Raw genomic sequence first — 24379 nt, 5'->3', positions numbered from 1 at the left:
CGAAAAACATAATAACACTTTGCTCCCTCAAGATAATGAATGATTCATATTGCACCCCCGAGATAAGGAATGATTCGTATTGCACCCAATTAAAAGATAATTTTATCGTTAAAACAATTTCTTAATTTTGTTAAGTAAGAAATGACATAAACAAATCATATATAATACTGTAATTCAACATATTTAATAAGATCTAATTCATAAAACCGAAAATCTTATTGACTAATTAGTTAGTCCATGGAGAATTAACCAAATTCCATCTAACCCAATTTTATTTTATTTTTTCAATTTTATCCTTCTAAAATAGGGGTTTGTATTTTTCCAAAAACATGTTCCTATGAGCGTTTTCGGGTATCAACAACTTTATATTTGAAATCATTGTAAGTCACAACATTCTGATTTTCCGCGAGAGATATCGACGACGAGAAAAGACCGAAAGACCAAGAAAGAAGAAAGAGGAGGAAAAGTTTCGACACACTTGTACTGCAGTTCAGAGCCGATGCGTACCATATTCCGACGGTTCAATTTCTTGTTCTTGACAAATCGCATAGTTGTTGAAAATTAGTATTTTACCCCAAATTTAAACGCTAACATTACCGTACATTACGATCACATGAAAATAACCATCCAAAAATCCAAACCCAAGTGGGGATTATAATTTATATCACAAGAACTTTTTTCTAACTCACTAACCATTCTACAAGGTTGGAGCCACGAAAACCGACAAAAATAATTCAACGTAAAGTGGTACACAAAATCTTTATTTATCGTGTGTTTCTTAATCTTTACTCGTGTATTAAACGAAAAAAAAAAATTAAGAGTTATTCTCTTTAATGGGAATCGTACAGCTTGATGAGGGTTTTCCCTTCATGCTCAAAATCTGATAACCGTAGAGCGGTCGTATTCTCCACCAAATACGGGAGTACGTATTTTTCCATTTCGTCGTACGAAATATCAAGATGACCGCCCGATACGTTTACGTACTTTACTTTTCCAGCTTCATCTAATGCTTTCAGACCTATCCAATCTTCGGTGTATAAGGTTGTCTGAAAGATTCATAAATTTAGTTAGTAACTATAGTTGTTAACTTAGTTTATTATAGGGGGAAAAAAAAAATTGTACTATTTGTAAGACCATATATTACTCAATGCAATACCTTACTTTCTAATTACCAACATTTTTCTTAAATTTACTTTATACACTACCATACATTCGGTGGATGACCCTCGATTTTCTTCAGAATTCCAGCACACAAGAACCGATTTAAAAAAAAAAAAATATTCGTAAGATAATTTATGATGACGAGAAATATATTTTGAGATATACCTCGTTAGCAGGCAAAATCGTTTCCCACGAACCATCTGGAAAATACCCGAACCAAGAAGTTTCCTTCGGCACGAGAATCACATCATTTTCAAACTGAAAAAACAGTCAATAAATAGAAGCTTTTAGATTTTACAAAAAAATAAATAAATTATATATATATGTATGAATAAAAAAATGAATAAATGTACCATAATAAGTACTAAGTTGTCCAAGCTAGAAAACCGTTTCTTGTAAGTCGAATTCTTATGGATTTCGTTGTTAATTTTTGGGAGGAACTTGCAGCCTTTTTTGTATTGGTCTAAGTCCTGGCCAAAGAGAATAGTTCATACAAAATAATAAACGAGGGATTTGGATTTTATTAGTGACGAAAATATCGACGGAAAAATATAAAACGATATGATGGAATAAGAAGAAAAATTGCTCACTGTTGGAATTTTGATGTAAGAAGCAGGTGCTAAATGTTCCTGCAACAACAATAGTCCATGTAATTGTACGAGAACTGTATTGGATGGAACTGCAGAGACCGTATAATTTCGTATTGTCTGAATTTGTACAAACCTGAACATAGTTGCCGTAAATTGCCAACTCGATCAGAAAGTCGACTAGAATGCAAACCAAACCCGACTGAAAGAAAAAACAAAAAAGTGAATAAAATTAAACCATTTGTTCTGTGTGTGACAAAAAAAATATAAATAAATTTGAAACGAAAAAAAATAAATTGAAAAAAAAAACAAAATAATTATAGGAAAACTTACTCCGCATAACGGAACAGCTGCTATTCCAGCATGTGGACCAGCCAGTGATATAAGATTTCTAACCTATTCGTTTAAACGTAATATATATATCGAAGAAAAACTCGTATGAGTCGTAATTTGCACATTTAAGTCTCGTTTTAAGATCTATATATCTTCCATTTTTTTTTTATATATTAAACGAAAAACGAGTCAGATGGTCAAGAAATCAAGCTACAAAATTCGATTGCTCGATCGGATCAGAACTTACAGGGGGTCCTCCGTCGCAGAGTTCAACGACTCCTCGGCCAACCAAATTACCCTGAAGAATACGACATTTTAAAATTGAGATATTATTAAATATATTAACTTAAATAATATGAAATAATTACAAAATTAGAAATGGTATATATATATATAGTATTCACCTGTGAGAGCCCGATAATGTTGTAACCGTCACTGAGTTCACTCATTTGCTTCACCTGTAAGTTACGAAGAGTTTTCGTCTGAGAAAGTATTTCTACGCTAAATCGATAAAGTGGGATCTTCGGACGAAGCTACAATACCTTCTCACAAGCAATCGCTGTCTATACCGGAAAAAAAAACATTAAAATATGTTAAAAATATATATTTATGTTCGTAAAGATGCATAATTGACGGGAAATTTCGTGAAGAACCGATGAAACCTGCTGCATAAACGGCATTGTCCAAGAATCCCATACACCATTTCCAATTTCGCTACATAAAATTCAAGGAAAAAAAAGCAGACAGGTTAAGTGACGATCAGACAAACGGACAGTTTAATTGGAGCAATTTTTTTTTTTCGGTTCCAAGTTATGATCAACTAGCAAAATTTATGCAACCCGTTTTTGCGAAATTCTAATATATAAAACCTCAACGAACTCAACGGAAAAATAGGTTAAGATGCGGACTTAGTACTAAGGGTGAGAATTGGAACGAAATTTCCGATTTCCGCCGATTCTGATCCGAAAGTTTCTGGTTTCTGATTTTGGAACAAAATTTCAATCTGATTCCGAAATTCCGATTTTCCCAAAATTATTTGGGTCGGAATTGGAATATATATATATATATATATATATATATGAGATTCCGATTTCCGAACAGATTAAAGTTCCGAAAGTAATTCCAACATTTCCAAAAAAAAAATTCTGAATATTACAATTAAAATACCAATATTATTATGTATTTTATATTTAAGGTGAGCAAAAATTGGGAAATTCCGACTTTTGCCGATTCCGATCCGAAATTTTTCGATTTTGGAACAAGTTTTTTCGTTCCAATTTCTGAAATTCCGATTTTTGTCCGATTTTTTCTGAACGGAATTAGAACTAGTTTTTCACTTCCGAATAATTCTGATCCGATCCGTCCAATTTACAACCCTAAGATTTACCATTCATTTACTGCGGACTTAATTACGACACAATTGAAAAAAGAAAAAGGAAACGATAGACAACATACATGCAATATCCCTCCGAACCAGACCAATTACTTAGAACAGTGATGAAATGCGTCACTCCTCTGTTGCGACAACTGTCCGATATGGCAGCGACTATTTGCAAGACGAAATTTACTTAGTGCAAGACCAATTTAATTTTTTTTATTAAATTAAGTATAAAAAGACTATAATAACCTTAATAAAATACAAACAAAAAAAAATTATTTTATTAATTTTTTTTTGCAAGACCAAGTTAAAAAAAAAATTAATAAAACAAAAAGAAAAAAGAAATTGAATTGACAAAATCAAAACGAGGAGGGAAGATTGAAGAAAACAAAAAAAATCAATTGCAGCAAAAAACCGTTCGTCGCCCGCCGCCCCGTCGCCGTCGCCCCGTCGTCGTCGCCGCCGTTGAAGTCCACCGCCGTCGCCCGTCGCCGTTGAACTCCGTTGTTGCCCCAACCCCGCCGCAACAATCTCACGAAAAACAAGTAAAAATTACTTTTTGAATTAATTTTTTTTGAGAAATAAATGTGATAAACATGATTTTATTGTTAGAATAATGAATTCAAGTCGTTTTAGAACATAGTTGATGATTCTAGGGTTCGATTGTAGCACTATTGTTGAAGGAGTTGCGGTTTTACAAAAATCGACCTGTACTTGTCGTTTTTTTGGAAAATTTTCGACACACAATTGTAACAGTGATAATTCGACACACTAGCGTCGAAATATCCGCTTAATATCGACACCAGAATGTCGATAATTTCAATATAATTCGACAGTTAATGAGTGTCGAATTATTTTGACATTTTCGACACTGCAGTGTCGATATAAAGCTGATATTTCGACCTGTACATGTCGATTTTTTTGTACGTGAAATGAGGTGCGAAAAACGAGAAAAACGATCACAAAGTACAATATTTCTTACCTCTTTGTGTTCTTCGACCTTAGAATCCTCCATATTTATGTCTTGTGTATCCATAATGTCCTTCTTTTCAAGTTTTAGTAAGATTTGAGGGTTTTATGTGATAAGGGTTTTGGAGAATATGGAAGATTTTTTTGTGGAAAAAAATGTGTAAAATGAGGGTGAAGAAGAAGATGTTGGTGTTTTGTTGGGTGAGTGAGTTCCCTCTCTTTTTTCTTTTTCTTTTTTATTCTTTTTTTTTTGTATTTTTTTTTGGTCTTGCAATAGCAATTAACTTAATTTAAATTAATAATATCTAAATTATTATTGGGGTTATATTTGTAATTTCCAGTCTTGATCTTAGTAAATTTATTTATATTTTGGTCTTGCATGAAGTAAGGTCTTGCACTTAGTAATTTTCGTCTTGCAAATATCTGCAGCCGTCCGATATTCCTGCAAAACAATTGTTTCGAAAACGAAAACAAAATAAAAATTACAAAAAAAATGGCAACTAATACCAACAAAGGGGCTTATTACAAAATACGAACGATCGAAAGATATACGAACGAATAAATCCACTATCACATACACTTACATTATCGATTGTCGTAACGTAACGTAAAATGCGAGTTTCCGAAAACGAAAGGGCAACACTCTGGTGCTAGCTGAACTAGTTACAGTTAAACGATGAAATCGGTTGCGTAAACATACGACGAACGAGCATTATTAAATTGTCGAAAAGAACAGAGTTCTGCCTAATAATTATCAATTTAAGATGAATATTTTAATTATTTATTTGCTCCAAGAATAAACATAACCTAAAAACAAAATCAATGGAAGCCAACATATATAGCAGAGTAAAAACAATCAACAAACGACGACGTATTTGAAAAAAGGGGTTAATCGACAAGAAATTACCATGAAATACGACAAACGGAATGGAATTGGCGGTTGTCGGAAAGAGAAACAACGCAGCTAACGAAATTGCCGCGGAAATTATCAGCAAATGTTTCAAATATGACATCTCTCTCTCTCTCTCTCTCTCTCTCTCTCTCTCTCTCTCTCTGTTCTTCTTCTTCTTTCTGCACACGCTACTGTGTGTGGATTGTGTGCTTCAGCTAACAGTCAACTGAAATAATGTTTATTTATTTATTTTGTTTTATTTTATTTTATTTTTGTTTGAGGGTAATTTATTAGGGTGATAATTGTCATTTACTACTTAAAAGAAGAAGAAAATAATAACTACCGACACTCAGTAAAAAGTGAAAACCCACGAGTTTTGGAGGCACGTGATAAATCATGATTAACACGTGTCTTTCTTTAATTGTAGGTTTGACTTTTGGGTTGGATATAGCATGGGGTAATTTAGCAATATCATAGATTTTTTTTTTAATTTTGCTTTGGTGATAAATATCGTAGAAATAAATAAGGTAAATTACGAACATCTTATTTTTGTTAGAAAAAAATAAATTAAATTACAAACATCTTATAAACTACCTTAATTTTTCAATTCCTTACTCTCGGAGGCTTTTTGCTAGTGGTTTTTAGTGGAACCGAAATATTTTTAGTGATATTTTTCTAATCGGAATAAGGGTCAAGAGTCCATAGTTGAGTGCTGCGAGATTTTACGACTCACAAAATTTAAATTTATATATTTTTAACTATATACGTGTACATACATATTATCAAAATACGTGTTAGTCAGTGGTGGAAATCGGACGGAATGGATCGGAAATGTCTTTTTCGGAAATTTCCAATTTTTTTCGGAAGTTAAAAATAGGTTCCAATTTCCGTTCCAAAAAAATCGGAATTTTAAAATCCATTCCAATTTCGGAATACCTCTGAATCGGCGGAATTATGGAATTTTCGGAAATTACATTAATTCTTAATTTTTTGTTCCAAAATCGGAAATAGTAGTAATTTTTAGCATTTTTTTTCTAATATTTTCGTAATTTTCCGGCCAAAGGCAAGAATTCAAAACAAAGGTCAACAAGATGAAATGTAAACACTTGTAAAAACAACATAAGCAGTTTATCAAAGCAAAACATAGTTCTTACGAATTTTCAGAAAAAGAAAAAGTAAACATAATTCTTGCAAAACATGAATGGAAAACAATTCAAAAATACAATATATATATATATATATATATATATATATATATATATATATATATATATATATTTCGGAAATAAAATCGGATTGGAATCCGAAATTTCCAATAATTTATGTAATTCTAATTCCGTTCCAAAAATAATCGGAAATCGGAATGAAAAAAAAGTGTTCCAAATTCGGATATTTTCGGATCGGAATTGGCGGAATTCGGAAATTCCGTTCTAATTTCCACCCCTACGTGTTACTCATGTACATGGATAATAAAAGAAAGTTCACTAGTTGACTCGCGAATCGATGATAACTAAAATTGACATCGAATTCAAGTTCGAAGTCGTTATTTCTTTTGAAATGGAGTTATAAATTGACTCGCTTCATTTAAACCCTTAATCTAAACGTTGACCAATACGTTCCATCTATTTCAAATTAACTGTCGCATTATAGATTCTTTTCTTCTTTAATTTATCTGTCATTTTACAGTTTAAAAAGTGCACGTTCTGTCATTTTAACACTTGTGCTGAAACCTTAAACGATAGATAATTTGAAACGGAAGAAATGATTTATAGAGAACATTTATATATATACATATATGAAAGAATCTTCTTTATATTTCTTAAAAAAAATTCGAATCTACTTTCGCAAAAAAAATAAAATAAAAAGTAATACCAACACCAAAAATTGAAAAAACAAATAAATTAATAGATAGAATTTTGAAAAAAAAAAAGAAAAAAAAAAAAGCAAAAAGGAATATATAATTAAATTAATAATGGGGAGAGCGGTTGACCGATTTGACAACTCAGCTATTGAAGAACACTAGTGTCATCATATTATATATCGCCATTCACTCACTACAAGAGAAGAATCCTCGTACGACAAACAAACCCAAATCATTTTCGCCGGAAGAAAAAAAAAACATCCTTTTACGCCGACCAGCCGCTTACGTGCTCCGGTGCGGTGGTGGTGGTGGTGGCAACGTAGAATTCAACAAAGGGGTATTCTTTCTCGATCTTCATTACTGCTTTTTTAAATTAACTAAAAGGGCTTTTGAATTTTTGATTGATTTTTCATAAACCCACTTTAATTTCTCATTTTATTTGCTGGGTTTTGATTATCGTATAGCTATTTCTGCTTTTTTTTTTTGAAATGGGTATGTGATGGAGGTGCAAATCGAGATTGGGGGTTTTCTCGTTTGCCCCCTTTTTTGGTTGCCGTTATTGTTGATTTTGGGAATTGGGACCCGGTTGAATTTTAATTTTGATATATCAATTTTGTTTTGTTAGCATCATCTATATATATACCCTGTATATGTGTATGTGTGTGTGTGTGTGTGTGTGTGTGTGTGGGCATTGATTTGATTTGAATGTATAAATGTAGTGAAAGCCCGAAAAGGTTTGGTTTGATCCTCATTGATGAATTAAATGTAAATCAAAAACCGGAGCTGAGGGTTTGCGGCTGAAATTAATAGTGGGTTATAAGAAATGCAAGTTATCCATCCTTGTCGGATTTTTTTATTACACGAAAACCCGAGATCAACTTGCGCAAATGCGGATTGGATTGTTTTTTATCACACGTGGCTGCAATTTTTTTTTCGAATCTTATATGCTCAAATAGTTTATACTTTTGTGTCACGTGGCGTTACATTAGCATGTCGTCTTCGTGTTTACATAGGTTTCTATGTTGAAAGAATCTATTTTTAAGCCCTCGGAATAATGATTTAATCGTCTGTAGTTAATATTTTATTTCGGTTAATTAAGTAGGGCTAATGTTCGAATGGAATTTCGTTTTGCTCAACCTTTTTGTTATTCTTTACGTTAACGAGACTTTTGGATTTTTTATCGTGTGCAATTTAAACAATTGTGAGCTTTACACTTGACTCCATCTTTTACTGCAGGGTTCTTTGTATTTTCTTGATTTCATTTCTATGCTAAAAAACGAGATGATTTGACTGTACTGCCCCTATGGGTGTTGAGGTAAATGTTCGAGACAGCAGATTAAAACCTAAGATGGATGCTTCGACATATAAGCCCGATCGTTTTGCTAAAGAGCTTGAAGATGAGCTTATGAAATACACACAAAAACCCTCCGAGGGCAATAAAGTAAATTCACAATTGGTTGAGGAAGTGCAGAGGGATAGTGCTGATGTGGAGGTCAACATTTCGGAATGTACAAAGCCTTTGGTCAACGAGCCCGTTTTAGCAGAATGCAAGGATACAACTGAGAGCTCGAGTTCGTTCGGTGGCAGTGATTGTGGCCTTGATAATTCCGACACTGAAGTTTCGTCGGATTTTCATGCATCGGAAATCGGTTTTGATGGATTCGGCGAAAATATTAGGATGAGGTTTTTCTTTTATCTTTTCTTTGCTCTTGTTTTTTTGTCGTATGCATGCTTATAAATGCACGTAACTTTTGCTCCTATAGGAAGAAGAAGTTGACAACTCACTGGAGATCGTATATCCAGCCGCTGATGTGGCGTTGTAAATGGATCGAATTGCAAATCAACAAGTTGAAGGCACAAGGCAAAAAATACGAGAAAGAACTCGAAGCGTACAATAACGGGAAGCAAATTCGGTTAGAGAACTCTCAACCGACAGACAGTGCGAAATCGCTTCCGTTTTCTCCGCGCATTAGTGCTCGAGACGAGTTCCTCAAGAGGAAGAAAAGAAAAAGAAACGAAGCGACAGTTGATGTAGCTGCATATATGTCGCGTCACAACATTTTCTCGTATTATGGTAGAAAACATTTTCTGTATTAATTGCTATTACATGTCGTTTTTCGTTAACTGTGTTCGTAGTTCAAGACTTTAATAAATGTTCGGGTTTTTTTCCGTTTTTACAGAGAATAAGAAGTCTTCGACTGATGGGCCCACCGTGCTAAATGATCTGAACAATTCAGGTGAGAAATATTTGATTATGTTGTAATAGTTTCTTAATTTTTGTTCCTCCTATATTAAGTGTTGGCTTTAGAATTTCAAAGCAATTATTTTTATACCAATTTTGCCCTTTATCGTTGATTTTTCAAGCTAATTAATTTGTACAACTAATTTATGTTTCTTCAAGGTTTTGTAAAAGGGCAATTTGGGGGTTTTCAACTAAAAAGGAGGCTATTTATTAGGTTTCTTGATCTGCGCGCGTTTACGCCTATATCGTGGATAAATGGAAATTTTATAGATACGACGACCTTTTCAATTGTAGCCAATGTTTTATTGCGAATAATTCCGACAACTTCATATGAGGAAAGGAAGCATTTTTACCTATTACAAAGATGGGGTGATTTGAATTTTTTTTTAATTTTTTTTTTAATTTCAATTCAAATTTTTTTGAAAAAAATAAATATAGTCGGACCTTAAACGACACTTATCTGGAAGCGGAGGCGATATTAAACATTTTGTTTCGTCATTCAACCTGTACTTCATATATTTCTCGTCTCGAACTGTACTTTTATACGACCGATTTTTTTATTTTATTTTTCTAATTTAATATTATGTGAAAAGCTACACAAACAGTCAACTTTGATGACGACTTTTGGGTCAATGACGAGCTACTACAATCGTTCGAGCCCCGAGAAGGTGAAAATTCATTGGAGCACGTACTTTCGAAAATCGAGTTTTTACAGTCCAAAGTCGTCAATCTGAAGAGCACAGCAGAGAAAATAATGCGTGAAAATGCCGGAAAATTTTCTTCCTCCGACGACTTGAGTTTCGCTATGGCGTATAGCACCTCATCCGGATACAGCGGGGATGCAACTGGAGTGGGAAATTATTTTGCATCTCAGCTTTTATCGGAGTATATAACCGTGCCCGAAAGTAAAGTTACAACTCGCGGAGTACGTAATTTTTTTTATTTAATTATTATTTTGTCGTTTAATCATTTTTTTTAATATTAGGTATTTCCATTTTAATTAATATAATAAAATAAAAAAAGATTGTGCAGGTGGAAGATGGGGTACTTATTGATAATCGGAGGGTTAAGGAAGAGACGAATAATTTGGATGATGTCATGATTCACCCGATCGAAAGGCCGTTAGTGATTAATACTGCCCCCACTCCAGTTCGGGCAGAAGCTGAGCTGCCCGTAAAAAATGAATCACCTCCGAAAATGCGTTCTATTGCAAAGATTGCTACCCCGAAGGGCAAGAGGAAGAGGGGCAAAAGAAGAGGCGGGGGCCGCCCTGGTCGAAGATCCACAGGGTAGTATCGTAATTTTCAGACTGGAAAAAAACGGGGATTTAGTTTGACTTGCAAATAAGACCACATATTTTATTATTCCCTTTTTTTTTGTGAAGGAAAATGTTAATTCTACATTGCCTTTTTTTTTTCTTGCTAAGTTTGTAGATGATGAATTTGTTTGGTTTTATTTAAGATATATATTATTTGACGCTTGTAGAAATCGAAAAATCGTGTTTATATAAATGATATAGCATGGTACATTAAAAGTTTTGCTGATGTTTTTGTAAAATTTGAATGGGGTTTATTGCATTTAGCACCCGAGTGTTTACTCTAATTGCTAAAAACTCTCCGTGTTATGCATTTTTTGCTAATATATATAACATGGGGAGTTTTGTAGCAATTCGATATAATGCAGTGGTACTAAATGCAACAAACTCGATTTTTTCCTTTTTTTTATTTGAAAAATAAACTCAAATTTCAACACATGTTTTTTCCTTGTGTGAATTCAATACACATGCCAAAAGAATCATCTTTAAAAAAAAATTGCAATTTTTTTTAAAAATCTTATGATGCCACATTGGCAAGAAACATCTTTCTCGATAACTTGACGGAGACGAGAGCAATTATGGTGGCTGTTGGGATGAAAATGACGTCGGGTATGGCTTTGATTAGCTTCAGCTGCGGAACACTCTCTCCGGCTCTCTTGGCCGCCATTGCCGCCGGCGGTGTTACTATTCCGGTTATGAGGGTAGAATCGTCCAATTTGCTTAGATTCACCTTCTTCTTCATGAATTCGATGAACACCTTCTTCTTCTCCGCCTCGTTAGCTTCCTTCCAATTGTTGAAACATGCCTGTCAGGGGCAAAAATCGAACAGTTCAGATCGAAATTAACATTTTTGAAAAAAGAAAAAAATTCAACATCGATTTTTTTTTTACCTGAACTTCCTTTGGAGAAGGAACATCGTAGTGTTTACCAGGCAACGCAGCGTTGACGGTGCTGGAAATACAACATTCAAAATCGGGGAAATCGTATTTAATGCAAAAATAGAGACAAAAATGTATGTATGTAACAATTACCTGAAGATATCAAGAATGGCGACGTGAAATTCCTCGAAACTTTTGATATCTTTTTCGATGAACTGCCTGTGAAGTGTTCCCATCACCAAACTCAGCATCTGCCCAGTTGGCAAACCTGCCGTTTTCAAGAAAACAATTTTCTTTAAAAAAAAATTGACTAAAAAAAATCGAATAAGCAAATAGAGATTTTCTGACCTTTTCCCATGAAACTCATCATCATACCCATATCGAGATTTTTGTGATACGATGTAATTAGAATTGCCATTAACATATATTATATATGTTAATGGCAATTCTTAGGTGATCACTGCAAGCAAGGAATCCAACTGCAAAGATAATATATACACTGATTCTTGGCTTGGCTATCACTTCACTGTACAGAAAAGCTGCAGTATATTATTGTCATTCAATCACACAAAAACACACACATCCTTGTTGGTATGTGTACATTTTGCAATTTCAATAACTAAACCCTGCGTAAAGATAAAATCCCGACTCAACCAGTGACGAAAAAGGACAATGCAAAATGGTAATAGGGAAACCCTGAAATTTATTTATGCACGGCCAATTCCGGGAATGCGATTGTTTATCATCAGACAAACAATCGAACCAAAACAGAAACCTTGTCAAACACCACATTAGAAATGACGCACTCGCAATGAAAACTATTAACGATTAACCAACATCCATCACATCGATTATTTCAAAATGCATCTGCAGATCAGGATTTTTACGTGGAAAATACAATCTCTCACACAGATGTATTTTCCCCATATTCGTATGAGCAGTTTTCTTGAGAAGACGAACGAGTGTGTCCTTTTCCTTACGAATCCATATTCGCCTCTCGTCACGCCATTGCCTAGGCGTACCGTGAAAGAGGAATCGGAATATTCCAGATTCTCTTTGAGCGGTTCTAGCAGATATTCTGTCGATGGCATCTTTATCTGTGAGATAAGCTCCTTCGACATTTAAGCCCACATCCACATAGTGAATTTCAGATATGCTTTCGAAGAGGCTCTCTTTTGAGGTGGGTATAAACAAGTCTTCTTCTTTCTTGTTTAATTGAGACGGGATTTGTGTTGATTGGATTTCCGAGAAGGCAAACTCGGTTATGAGCTGATTGAGTACGGTGCCGCCTTTACTAAACCCAAGAAGTGCTGTTTTAGGTTTGCATGAGAATGATGATGGAGAAGCTTCATATAGGTGCGCCTCTTTTTGTTTCCCCAGAATGACGTTTTTCGCCTGCAACAGCAGCAAATTCAGTATTAAGAAAATCACTATTACTGATTAATCTCCTAATTTGTAGATGTAGGACCCATTATACGACAAATTTGTCATATTATCAACTGCATCTGTAGTCAATGTTGGCAATATTGTTTCATATACGTACGACTGAACTGAACTTAAAATGTAACTGCGATTAGTACTATGATAAACAAGTACATTGCAAAATTAATTAAAAAGAAATGGAACTTCTTCGACAACTAAGTGGTAGTACGGTGGCACGACTATATTCTCAGATATTTAACAAAATACACAAGAAATAAGAAGAAATTATTCATATATGTCTGATTTTGAGTTCATTTCAAGTACCAAAAATCTTAATGTTATCTATAGCTAAGAAACTGTTTTCTCAGTTCTTTCTCGGACAGTTTCCGCCAACAACAGGAATTTAAATCTTGCGGATTTTTTCGAACAACACTTATATGTTTTTGACAAGATTCAAATACGTAATCTGCTGGGAGACATCATCAAAAGTTAAGATAACTACCTCTGCAAGAAACCTTGACAAGAGCAGGACAAGTGATGTAGAAGCTGGAAATCCAGTTGCATCATAAGACTTTGGTTCTCCATACTCGTTTACAGTCGGGATAAAATCCTTATAAACAGCAAAAGAACCGTTGAATTCCGAAGCCTCAACGACAAAAGCATTAACGGATCCCCCAAATTTCGAAACTAAAATTTCGGCAATCGTTTGCGGATCGGATAACCTCTCGATCACAGGATTTCCAGTCCCTTCCACTCGATCACCGGTGAAGAATATTGCATTTCCAAACGGTACCTATCCCAGGTAAAATATAGTTTATTTTTTTTAGGTGTAAAATATAAATGATTGCTTCTTAATCTTTTTAGTAAATCTTACTGCAAGATTTTTGGGAGACGAGAGGCCAAGTGATGCTGCAACTCTGTAGAACGTGCTGCTATTTGGATGCAGCTGAATCTTCAAAACTCCATTCCAACGGTCCATGATTTTCTGAAAGATGTACTTTGCAATGTAACGTAAAAAAATTAATTATCTAACGAGCAACATAAAATATTCTCTATTAATCGACATCTTATGGGAGTTCTCTTGACAAGCTATATTTTTCCCGCCACATTTCTTCCGATCAACGAACACTATACACATCTACACGGCATTTGGGACACAAAACTGTGAGTTTGGAAACTAAAATCAACAACTTCAAACTGGGGAATCATTAACAAATCTCGATACCGAACAAATCATTATCCATTAATTAAACACACAATTGACATTTCCAAAATTTCAAATCAAAGGAGAAATAAAAACCCAAGATATGGATTTAGAACAAGCCAACAGCTAACCACAATTGAATTGAAAATTGAAATATCAGCATCAATGTATACAGATTACAGACACAATATAGAATATATTAATTAATCAGTCCCATCGCAAAAACCAGCCTCCCAATTCAATAAAAACTTCCCGATAATAGAAATTATGAACAAAAACCCAAATTGTTTTAAGCAAGACATTCAAACAAACAGCTGGTGATCACAATAACGAGAGACCATTATAATAAAATTAAATTAAAAATAAGCGTTCGATAATTCTAACCCCAGACGCTCATCAGTGCCCGGCAACTACCGGAGAGAGAGAGAGAGAGAGAGAGAGAGAGAGAGAGGAGAGAGAATGGGTCGAGTCGGGTCGGGTACAACCCGTCAGTCGAATCCAGAGACAAATAGCTGTGGGCTACTTGGGATTTTAATTTTTTTTAAGTGTCTTCAATTAATTAATAGATTATTAATTGCCCAATAGCCCCCAAATCTTGTAGCAACTAAATATTCGGTCTATATTATTTATTTATTATTCCTTTTGGTCCAACTAAATGACAAACTGAGTACACAATCTATGTCCATTTCTTCAATTTGACACTAAACATTCCCCTTCGCCACAATTTGAATAATTAATCATCATATATAAAAGAAAATGCTCTTTACGGGTTAATAACTGCTATTTACCGTTCAAAGTAAAAAACAGTTTATCTCTCTAAAACCCCTAAAATTCGAAATTCTCTCCAATTACCCCCCATTCCAAAAATTTCAGAAATTTTTTTTTTTTTCGAAAAATTTCGAAATCAACCAAAATCGAGCTTGGGCTTCGATTTTTTCAGGTAATTTCAACACCTACATGTGTTATATGCAATGGGTAACTCGATTTTGCAACCAATTTCATGTTTAAAAGCCCTACAAATCGATTTGTAGGGCTTTTGAATTTTTCGGAAGTTAGAGCCAAACGCCCAAACCGGGCGCTGGCTGCATGAACCGACGCCCAAAGTGGGCGTCCGTTCATGCTGCCGGCGCCCGGTTTGGGCGTGAAATGAGTGTTTGTACGCCCGATTTGGGCGTTTCCCGGGCGAACCGGCGCCCGGTCCAGGCGTCGGTTCGGCCGGGAAACGCCCAAACCGGGCGTTCGATTTAATTTTTTTTTTTTTTTTTTTTTTTTTTCTGATTTAAAAGAAATATTTTTTTTCTGAATTAAAATAAGTTAGAAAATTATAATAATTTTATGTTTACAGGATGTCTAATTGGGCGAAAAAATTCGGACTGGGAAAAGGGAAAGGACTCCTGATTCGTCCTCCTGCAGATCCGGTGGAGGAGAATACTGCGGAACGGGAGGGAAGGACACATAATAGAAATGTTACCGGTTCTAAACGTCGTGGGGAACGCACTGGTGCTTTTGTACCCCCACGTACGATGATTCAGGAAGAGACAGAGACAGAGGCCGATCAGGAGATGGATGCACCCATGGATGCATATATGCAGCCGCAGGAGTACGAGTACGATCCACAACTACGCTTTCAGCAGAAGTATCAGTTTCCGGTGCCGGATTTTCCATCCGATGACGATTACGAGGATGTTCGGACTCCGACTCCGCCTCCTGTCCCGATGGGTGGTACTTTCGATGGTTCTAATCCTGTCTCGAGGTCCCGCACCGCTCCGAGAAAAAAACTTCCTTCTCGACCTTGGATGTTGACCGGTGAGACACCCGGTGGACCTAAATACGCTCACTTGATTCCAAGTTTTGGAGCACACATTGCCTACGACATTTGGGAGGGAAAGGTAATACTTATTAATATTAATAAATTTTGTTTATAATATTTACACTTGCTTGTGGTATACTTATATATGAATATATCTTGAACAGGGTCGACATATGGTTAAATTACGGTCGCACGCGAAGTGTACTTGGCCGGGCCCCGACGACGATGATTGTGTCTCACTACTGGAGAATACCGGCTTGTATCACTTGCGTGATTGTTCGCTGCCTCAGCACAATAACCCACTCATAGAGGCTTTTATTGAGAGGTGGCAGCCGGACACCAACAGTTTTCACATGCCATTCGGTGAGATGACAATTACCCTGCACGACGTGCATTACATCATGGGTTTGCGAGTTAGTGGAACTCGCCCTAACGTTTGGATGGATAAGGCCGACGCGATCCAGCTTGGTGCGAGAGCTTTCGGGGTCGCACCCGCACTTATGGAGCAGTGGTGGTATGGTGGCGGACCCCGGTTAGATGATTTGGAGGTGAAGTATGGCGACAATTCTACATTTCCTTCCGCGTATCGGGTACGAGCATATATTGCATACTTGCTTGGAAAGTTGTTGTTCGTGGATAAGAGTGGATCGAAGGTTAGAGCAGATTTTTTCCCACTGTTAGAGGAAATCAATCTCATTTGCGAGTATTCTTGGGGTTCGGCTACATTGGCCTATCTGTACCAACAAAGCTGTGTAATTCCTGGCGAAATCTTCTTCAGACACTGATTTTACCAAAGTTTGCCACGTACCAAGTACAAAAGCCGTGCCGCGACGCCTACTATTGCCGAGACATCTTGAAGCACGACGCCCCACATTCATGTTAATGTGCCAAAGACATAAGAGATGAGGTACGGTCGGAAATACATTCTCTAGCGCCTTTATGAGCCCTAACTCTCGATCCGTCACAATGGCACTAGGTAGAGTCTGAGGGGGGAAAAGTCTCTTCAGCTTTTGCAACACCCATGTGTAATGGTCTTCATTTTCATGGCGCAAAAATGCGACTGCTACAGTAAAATTTTTCCCGACAGGAGTAACACCAACAATCTCCAACAAAGGCAATTTGTACTGATTGGTTTTGTAAGTACTGTCAAGTAGTAATACGTACGGAAACTTACTTAACAATTCGACAGATTGAGGGTGAGCCCACATCAAATCAGTAACTGCATGTGTTGTTTCATCAGTACGGAACCACTTGTAATAGTTATGCTCCTCAAGCAACCCAATCAAATGTTGCATCACTGTACGGTCACCCCTAGATAGTCTTTTCAATTTCGCCTTCTCATTGTATATTTGTTTCGAATAAGCATCGAGACCCAAACCATTTTGTCTCAAGTTAGCCAAAATATTCTTGGGCGGCACATGACTTTGTGACAGATCACTAATGATCTTCGCCTCCTCCTGAGACAATGCACTCATCCCATGCCCGGACTTGTATATCGGAACATGATTATGCTTCCCGTATATTACTCTGACCCCCCATCTATCATCCCATCGTAGTTCTCCGACAATATGAAAACCACAACCTATTTTTTTGCTACCGGTCCTTCTCGGACGCGCGTCTGGATTAGTTGATGGACATTCTCGTTTTTCCCCGAATAGGTCACAAGTCAAAAAAATCTTTTTTTTAGGACTGCTGCTTTTTACTATTTTCACAAAAAGACCTCTTGCAACGAACCTCACCCAAACCACTACCTCATCCTTCGAGTCAAACAACTGAGTAGTGGTAAAATAATCGGTATGATCAACTTCAAATGTAGTCGTATCGTCCTGAAAAAAACGTAAAAAAATTGATTTAAAAAAAAATAAAAAAAATAAAGGTTTAAAATTCAAAAGCCCAAGTTGGGCGCCCGGCAGTGCAGTGCACGCCCATGTTGGGCGTGCAGTTGGCCTACAAACGCCCATAATGGGCGTGTAACAGCCAACTGCACGCCCAACATGGGCGTGCACTGCACTGTCGGGCGCCCATGTTGGGCTTTCGATTGTTTAGCCCATTTTTTCGATCGAAAACACGGAATTTTTACCTCGCTGTGTTCGCTATCTCGATCTTCATCCGATGAACTCATTTATGTTCGTATATCACACCAATAAGAATGATTTGTGAAGAAATCGTCTTGAGAGCAATTTTTTTTAGAGAGAGAGAGAGAGAGTTTTTTTGAACGGTAAATAGCCTTTTTCAAACGGTAAAAAGCAAATCCCTATATAAATTAGTAGTCTTTAACTAACAGCTTATATACATAAATAATTAATTATATATGTTCATATTAGACTGACTGATGAAAACCTTTATTAATTAACTTTATGTAAAAATAAAAAAGAAAAAGAAAATATGCACGTGTGTTAAGCAATCCAAAATATGGACCAAGGAATCTTCAAGGAAACCACTATTTAATATTTATTTATTTTTAATTAACCAATTTGGAGTAAATTATTAATTAGGGTCATATTAATAATACTACTCCGAGCAGTATATATACACAAGCGATGTCATCTCATTTTCTCAATTAATGAAACAAATATAAATATTTGTTGGGAATTTATTTATTTTATTTTATTATTTTGAAAAAAAATAAAATGCAGGCAGAAACAATGTCAAATTCTGATATCATTCTTCTTGATTCCATACAAAGTTACCTCCTAAATGATTCTGATTTTCCAGATGAATTTTACAACCCTAACCCTGATTCAACCTTAACCACATCATTTTGGGAGCAATTGAGCTATGAGGAAGTAGGGGCGAATCGACATTTTACCTCGGAAGGGGGTGAAAACGCAGAACCGGGGGCGCGCGAGCACCACGCGCCGCTGGAGTGGAGGCGCTACCGCGGCGTGAGGCGGCGCCCGTGGGGGAAGTTTGCGGCGGAGATAAGGGATCCGGGGAAGAAGGGGGCGAGGCTTTGGCTGGGGACGTACGAGACGCCGGAGGATGCAGCGCTGGCTTACGACGAGGCGGCTTATGAGCTGCGCGGCTCGCGAGCCAGGCTCAATTTCCCTCACCTTATTGGCTCCTCGGGCGCTGCAAGGAAGCCGGCTAGAGTCGGTAAGCGACGGCAGCCGCCGGAGCCGTCTACATTGACCGGAATAATGAGCGGCTGTGCGAAGAAGAGGAAAAGTTGATGGTAGCTACCAAAGCTTGAACACATTCACAACTTTAACTGTGATGAAAAAGAAAATTGCAAGTTGGCACATTTTTTGTATTAAACAATTAAAAAAGAAACAAAAAATATATATATATATTTTGCATGGCAACTAAATGAATTTATAAAAAAAGATGCATGTCACAATCAAGTAATATTCAAAAACATTAAAACCAGCACAAGCAAAAAAAAAAAAAAAAAAAAGAAAAAAAAAGAAAAACAGAAAACCAAAATGAATATCTAATCAACTTCCTCCATCTTGCTGCCGTCAGCATCAGCCACAACCTCCTCCAACTCCGGCATGTCCAGGTCAGCATCACCGCCCTCATCATCATCAATACTCAACCCAAGCTTCAACATCCTAAAAATCCGATTTCCGAAAGTATTCGGCTCCTCCAAACTGAAACCGGATGTAAGCAAAGCAGTCTCGAAAAGCAACAAAACCAAATCCTTAACCGACTTGTCGTTTTTATCCGAATCAGCCCTCTTCCTCAATTCATCCATAATCGAATTCTCCGGATTAATCTCCATAGTCTTCTTGCTCGCCATGTACCCGCCCGCGCTTGAACCCTTCAAAGCCTGCGCCTTCATAATCCTCTCCATATTTGCCGTCCACCCGTACTCCCCTGTAACCAAACAGCACGGCGAATCCACCACACGGTCCGACACAATTACCTTTTCGACCTTGTCACCAAGTACATCCTTGATCACTTTACACAAACCTTCGAACTTCTCCTTCAACTCTTCCTTCTTCTTCTTCTCGTCTTCGCTTTCGTCCAACTTCAAACCCTCCTTCGTAGCAGAAACTAGCTTCTTCCCTTCGAATTCCTTCAATTGACCGACTGCATATTCGTCAATAGCATCGACCATATATAGTACTTCATACCCCTTCTTCTTCAACCTCTCGAGAAAGGGTGAATTTTCGACTGCTTTCTTGCTTTCGCCAGTGATGTAATAGATTTCGTTCTGGCTTTCCTTCATCCTAGTCACGTAATCCTTCAAGCTGGTCAACTCGTCACCGCTCTTGGTCGAGTGGTACCTCAGAAGTTCGGCAATTTTCGTCTTGTTCTGAGTATCTTCGTGTATGCCGAGCTTGAGGTTCTTCGAGAAAGCCTCGTAGAATTTGTGGTAGTCCTCTTTGTTTTCTGCAATCTCGAAGAAGAGCTCCAAGCACTTCTTGACTAGATTCTTGCGAATCACCTTCAAGATTTTGTTCTGCTGCAGCGTCTCACGCGAGATGTTGAGAGGCAAATCTTCAGAGTCCACTATACCCTTTACGAATCCAAGATAATCAGGTATCAAATCCTCACAGTTATCCATGATGAACACACGACGAACATAGAGCTTAATGTTGTTGGGCTTTTTCTTATTGTCGAATAGGTCGAACGGGGCCCGTTTTGGGACAAAGAGGACAGCTTTGAACTCGAGCTGGCCCTCGACCGAAAAGTGCTTCACTGCCAAATGATCCTCCCAGTCATTGGTCAGGCTCTTGTAGAAAGCAGAGTACTCTTCCTTTGTGATTTCTTCAGGCTTACGCATCCATATAGGCTTCTGTTTATTCACCAAGTCCCACTCGTGCGAAACTTCCTTAATCTTCTTCTTTTTCTTCTCGGATTTCTCTTGCTCTTCGTCTACTTCCTCAACCTTTCCTTCCTCATCCTTCTTATCCTCTTCTTCATCCTCGTCGTCTGAAATTACCTTTTCGGTGGTTTTCTCGGCCCATATAGAGATTGGGTAGCTAATAAACTCAGAGTGCTTCTTGATCAAATCTTTAAGCCTACGCTCCTCCAAGTACTCAAGCTGGTCCTCTTTGAGGTACAGAGTAATCTTGCTACCCCTGCCTAAGGTTTCGTCTGATGTATCTCTGGTAACTGTGAACGAACCGCCAGCCTGTGACTCCCAAACATACTGTTCGTCATCGTTGTGCTTTGTGGTGACGACGACCTTTTCAGCAGCCAAATAGGCGGAGTAGAAACCGACTCCGAACTGTCCAATCATGCTGACATCAGCACCAGCTGATAGGGCTTCCATGAATTCCTTGGTTCCTGACCGGGCAATTGTGCCGAGGTTGTTGACCAAATCTGAAATCTCGACAAGAAACATGTTAAAAAGTTAGATTTTGGCGACGATTCAAAAGAGGAGATCGATACAGAGATTTGTACTAACCAGCCTTTGTCATTCCAATTCCACTGTCGATAATGGTGAGTGTGTTGTTGGTCTTGTCGGGGATAATGTGGATGAAGAGTTCCGGTTGGGAATCGAGCTTCGCCTTGTCTGTCAAGCTCTCGAAACGGATCTTGTCCAATGCCTTTATGAATCATTCCAAGTCCAGAAGAACATAATTAGCGCTTATATATATAAATATATATATATATATATATATATATATATATATATATATATATATATATTTTTTTTTTTTTTCCTTAAAATACTATATCAATCCAAACACAATGCCAGGATAAATAAAGGAATGAATTCCAAAATCCTCCTATGAGAAGATTTAACAAACATAACAAGTCTGCATAGTTACACAAAAGAGAAGACTAACAAATACAATTCGACTATATGAAATTATGAATCATTCAACGTGCAGATGAAGATTAACAAAGAGAAGATCAACTATCGTAAAACTACAAATTCAGATACCTAATCATAATAAATTAACACAAACAGCAATTTCACAAATAAAGCACACAATACCAAAATTGAAAAAAAAAATTTATACAAATTACAAGTGACAGATGCATGAATCGAACACACGCGCAACACGATCGTACAATAATTAGACAAATAAATTATGTAGAGAAAAAAATTGAGAGAGAGAAAAGAGGCTTACATCGGAGGAGTTGCTGATTAATTCACGGAGAAAAATCTCCTTGTTGCTGTAGAAAGTGTTGATGATCAGACTCAAAAGCTGGTTGATCTCCGCCTGAAAAGCAAACGTCTCCGTGTCCGCCATTGTCGACGATCTTCACCGACGAGATTTTTCTACTTTTCCGATGAAAATTAAATTGCGAGCAGTATACAGATAGTACGTGACGAAATGTAAACGCCAAGAGGGGGTTTTATAGAGCTGTATTATTATTGTCTAGGGTTTCTAGATCCTTCCAGAATTTCCCTCTTCATGGGAATAATGGGTAATTACAACCAACCCCTGAGGTATGATCAATTTACGAAAAAACCCCTATTGTTTGCATAATTACATCTACTCCTCAATTATGATTTTTTCCTTACACATCCACCCTTATGGTGTCAAATTCAACATAATCATCTGGATTTCGTGGAATTTGCTCTAGTTTGTACTCGTTTTTGTGTAAAAATACAGTTTCCGATGCATCACAATCTGATACATACAAGCCAAAAAAACACATATTATGATCATCTTGCTTCAAAATGTGGAGTTCGAATGGGATAAAACGGTTACAAAAGTGATAATATTCCATATAATCTAGAAGATTCCACTAAATTTTATAGTTGAGGGGATGATTGTAATTACCCAAACAAGATGGGGATTTTTGTAATTTGACCATACCTCTGGGAGGTGGTTGTAATTTACCCTGGGAATAATTAATTAGGAATTATTTTAATCGACGTTTCAATTTTCGTTTTTGTTTTTTATTTGTTTGTTGAAATTAAATTTCGTGGTCCCACCTAAGTAGTCCCAGATTAAAGGATACGGGCCACAGATTTAGTTGATGGCCCGTCCCAGTTGAATCTCCCAAATAAATAAAAGCCCATACTTGATAGCTATACGAATTACTTTATTCCAATTTCCCGTACGTTTTTTAAATTTTAAAAATTCAATTTTCTTTTCAAAACAATAAATACACTTATAATATCAATATATATTTTTTTTGAGAAAAATAGTATCAATATTATTGTTTATCATTTATTATATACAATAAGACAATGATTTTTTTTTTCTTCGAGTTTTGCCGATTCCAATCCAGAAGTGTATATCAATATAAATATATAAAAGGATTATGAATGTGCAACATAGTCGTTGTACACGTTTACTCTAATGTAACAACTTTGCAAATTGCACGGGATATGTAAACTACACTGAACGTATATATTCATGTGTTATAAGTTTGATGTATAAAAAATACTGAAAAAGATATTCGAACTCGAGTTATTTAACTCTTTAACAAAATTGACAAAAGCTTGAAACACATGCAAATTAAAAGAGGAAGCAGAGAGAATATTACAAAGTGAAATGGAGCATAAAAAATGTGATACAGATAAAAATTTGCTATTCTGAGACATAAAAAAAGAAACCAAAAAGACAATAAGAACCGCTGAAAATACTCATTTTCTCACTACTCAAACCCTATAAATACCTCCATCTTCACAACAATACCAACACCAAACACACACACACACACACACGTTAAAAAAAACACGAACACGCGGAAAAAACGAGATGAAGGTTAGTGCAGTAGCGTTAGTTGCACTTGTGGCTGTAGTGATTCCACTGGTGGTGCAGCACGGGCAGGCGGCGGTGAACTGCGGTCAGGTTGACGCAGCTCTGATTCCATGCATCGGTTACCTGATGGGACAGGGCGGAGATAGCCCGTCACCGTCGTGCTGCGCCGGAGTAAGGGCGGTGAAAGAGTTGGCTCAAACCACCGCCGATAAGAGGGCTCTATGCAGCTGCGTCAAGGCGGCAGCTGGCCGTTCTGCCGGCTTGAAGGACAGTGCAGCTCAGTCTCTTCCCGCCAAGTGTGGTGTTCAACTCAGTATCCCTGTTTCTCGCACCTTCAACTGTGACACGTGAGTAATAAATAGTAACATATTTATTTGATTTTTTTTTTCTTTCTATTTTGTATTTAAATGTTGTCATGTAATAATTAGTTTTGACACTGTTTTTTTTTTTTACAGGATTAATTAATTAAGAGTGTGTTGGGGACCAAGTGAAGGATTAATAAATAGCACCACGTGCATGTTTGGTTGAACTGTCTACTTTACAATGTAATAACATTTGTTGATAAGTGATTCAAGAAAGTGATGTCAATAATAATTGAAAAGCTTTTCATCAAACATATCATAATCACACACATACATACAAATCTATATATAGTACACACACACACACACACACACATCAATCTAATGATCTATATAACCTGCC

General features: G+C 36.7%; 7 protein-coding genes across 8 annotated transcripts; 3 read left to right on the top strand and 4 right to left on the bottom strand.

The window, feature by feature from the left end:
- Window positions 1-630: 630 nt before the first annotated feature.
- LOC105963645 (uncharacterized) lies at window positions 631-5568 on the bottom strand. Its single transcript, XM_088813298.1, has 12 exons — window positions 5336-5568; window positions 3537-3627; window positions 2744-2795; window positions 2624-2644; window positions 2486-2539; window positions 2329-2379; window positions 2082-2144; window positions 1885-1950; window positions 1752-1790; window positions 1515-1631; window positions 1327-1419; window positions 631-1046 (listed from the first exon to the last, which is right to left on the bottom strand). Exons 1-12 carry the CDS (start codon window positions 5439-5441, stop codon window positions 831-833), a joined length of 969 nt encoding a protein of 322 aa, XP_088669424.1. The 5' UTR covers window positions 5442-5568; the 3' UTR covers window positions 631-830.
- Window positions 5569-7307: 1739 nt separating this feature from the next.
- Window positions 7308-10957, top strand: LOC105963642 (uncharacterized). Of its 2 annotated transcripts, none has more exons than XM_012988060.2 (6): window positions 7308-7518; window positions 8418-8864; window positions 8945-9255; window positions 9362-9418; window positions 10017-10348; window positions 10456-10957. In XM_012988060.2, the coding sequence occupies exons 2-6, from the start codon at window positions 8485-8487 to the stop codon at window positions 10714-10716; spliced, it is 1341 nt and encodes a 446-aa protein (XP_012843514.2). In that variant the 5' UTR covers window positions 7308-7518; window positions 8418-8484; the 3' UTR covers window positions 10717-10957. The 2 variants fall into 2 exon arrangements, with proteins under 2 accessions (XP_012843514.2, XP_012843513.2); XM_012988059.2 differs by having other exon boundaries at window positions 10447-10957.
- A 209-nt stretch (window positions 10958-11166) lies between these two features.
- On the bottom strand, window positions 11167-12151 carry LOC105963644 (calcium ion-binding protein). Its single transcript, XM_012988062.2, has 4 exons — window positions 11965-12151; window positions 11770-11884; window positions 11629-11689; window positions 11167-11543 (listed from the first exon to the last, which is right to left on the bottom strand). The coding sequence occupies exons 1-4, from the start codon at window positions 12038-12040 to the stop codon at window positions 11256-11258; spliced, it is 540 nt and encodes a 179-aa protein (XP_012843516.2). The 5' UTR covers window positions 12041-12151; the 3' UTR covers window positions 11167-11255.
- Window positions 12152-12299: 148 nt separating this feature from the next.
- Window positions 12300-14832, bottom strand: LOC105963643 (uncharacterized). Its single transcript, XM_012988061.2, has 4 exons — window positions 14627-14832; window positions 13913-14023; window positions 13541-13831; window positions 12300-13011 (listed from the first exon to the last, which is right to left on the bottom strand). The coding sequence occupies exons 2-4, from the start codon at window positions 14015-14017 to the stop codon at window positions 12445-12447; spliced, it is 963 nt and encodes a 320-aa protein (XP_012843515.2). The 5' UTR covers window positions 14018-14023; window positions 14627-14832; the 3' UTR covers window positions 12300-12444.
- Window positions 14833-18633: 3801 nt separating this feature from the next.
- Window positions 18634-19472, top strand: LOC105963641 (ethylene-responsive transcription factor 13). The gene has a single exon (XM_012988058.2). The coding sequence runs from the start codon at window positions 18683-18685 to the stop codon at window positions 19223-19225; it is 543 nt and encodes a 180-aa protein (XP_012843512.2). The 5' UTR covers window positions 18634-18682; the 3' UTR covers window positions 19226-19472.
- Window positions 19345-22372, bottom strand: LOC105963640 (heat shock protein 81-1). The gene is made up of 3 exons (XM_012988056.2): window positions 22085-22372; window positions 21412-21553; window positions 19345-21326 (listed from the first exon to the last, which is right to left on the bottom strand). Exons 1-3 carry the CDS (start codon window positions 22205-22207, stop codon window positions 19486-19488), a joined length of 2106 nt encoding a protein of 701 aa, XP_012843510.2. The 5' UTR covers window positions 22208-22372; the 3' UTR covers window positions 19345-19485.
- A 1226-nt stretch (window positions 22373-23598) lies between these two features.
- Window positions 23599-24288, top strand: LOC105963639 (non-specific lipid-transfer protein A). Its single transcript, XM_012988055.2, has 2 exons — window positions 23599-24021; window positions 24130-24288. The coding sequence occupies exons 1-2, from the start codon at window positions 23672-23674 to the stop codon at window positions 24137-24139; spliced, it is 360 nt and encodes a 119-aa protein (XP_012843509.2). The 5' UTR covers window positions 23599-23671; the 3' UTR covers window positions 24140-24288.
- The last annotated feature ends 91 nt before the right edge of the window (window positions 24289-24379 follow it).

This window comes from Erythranthe guttata, chromosome 2, assembly GCF_056151865.1.
Source record: "Erythranthe guttata isolate IM_541 chromosome 2, IM_541, whole genome shotgun sequence".
NCBI classification, from domain to species: Eukaryota; Viridiplantae; Streptophyta; class Magnoliopsida; order Lamiales; family Phrymaceae; genus Erythranthe; species Erythranthe guttata.
Note: the sequence above shows the minus strand (reverse complement) of the source record. Positions and strands in the feature narration are given on the sequence as shown.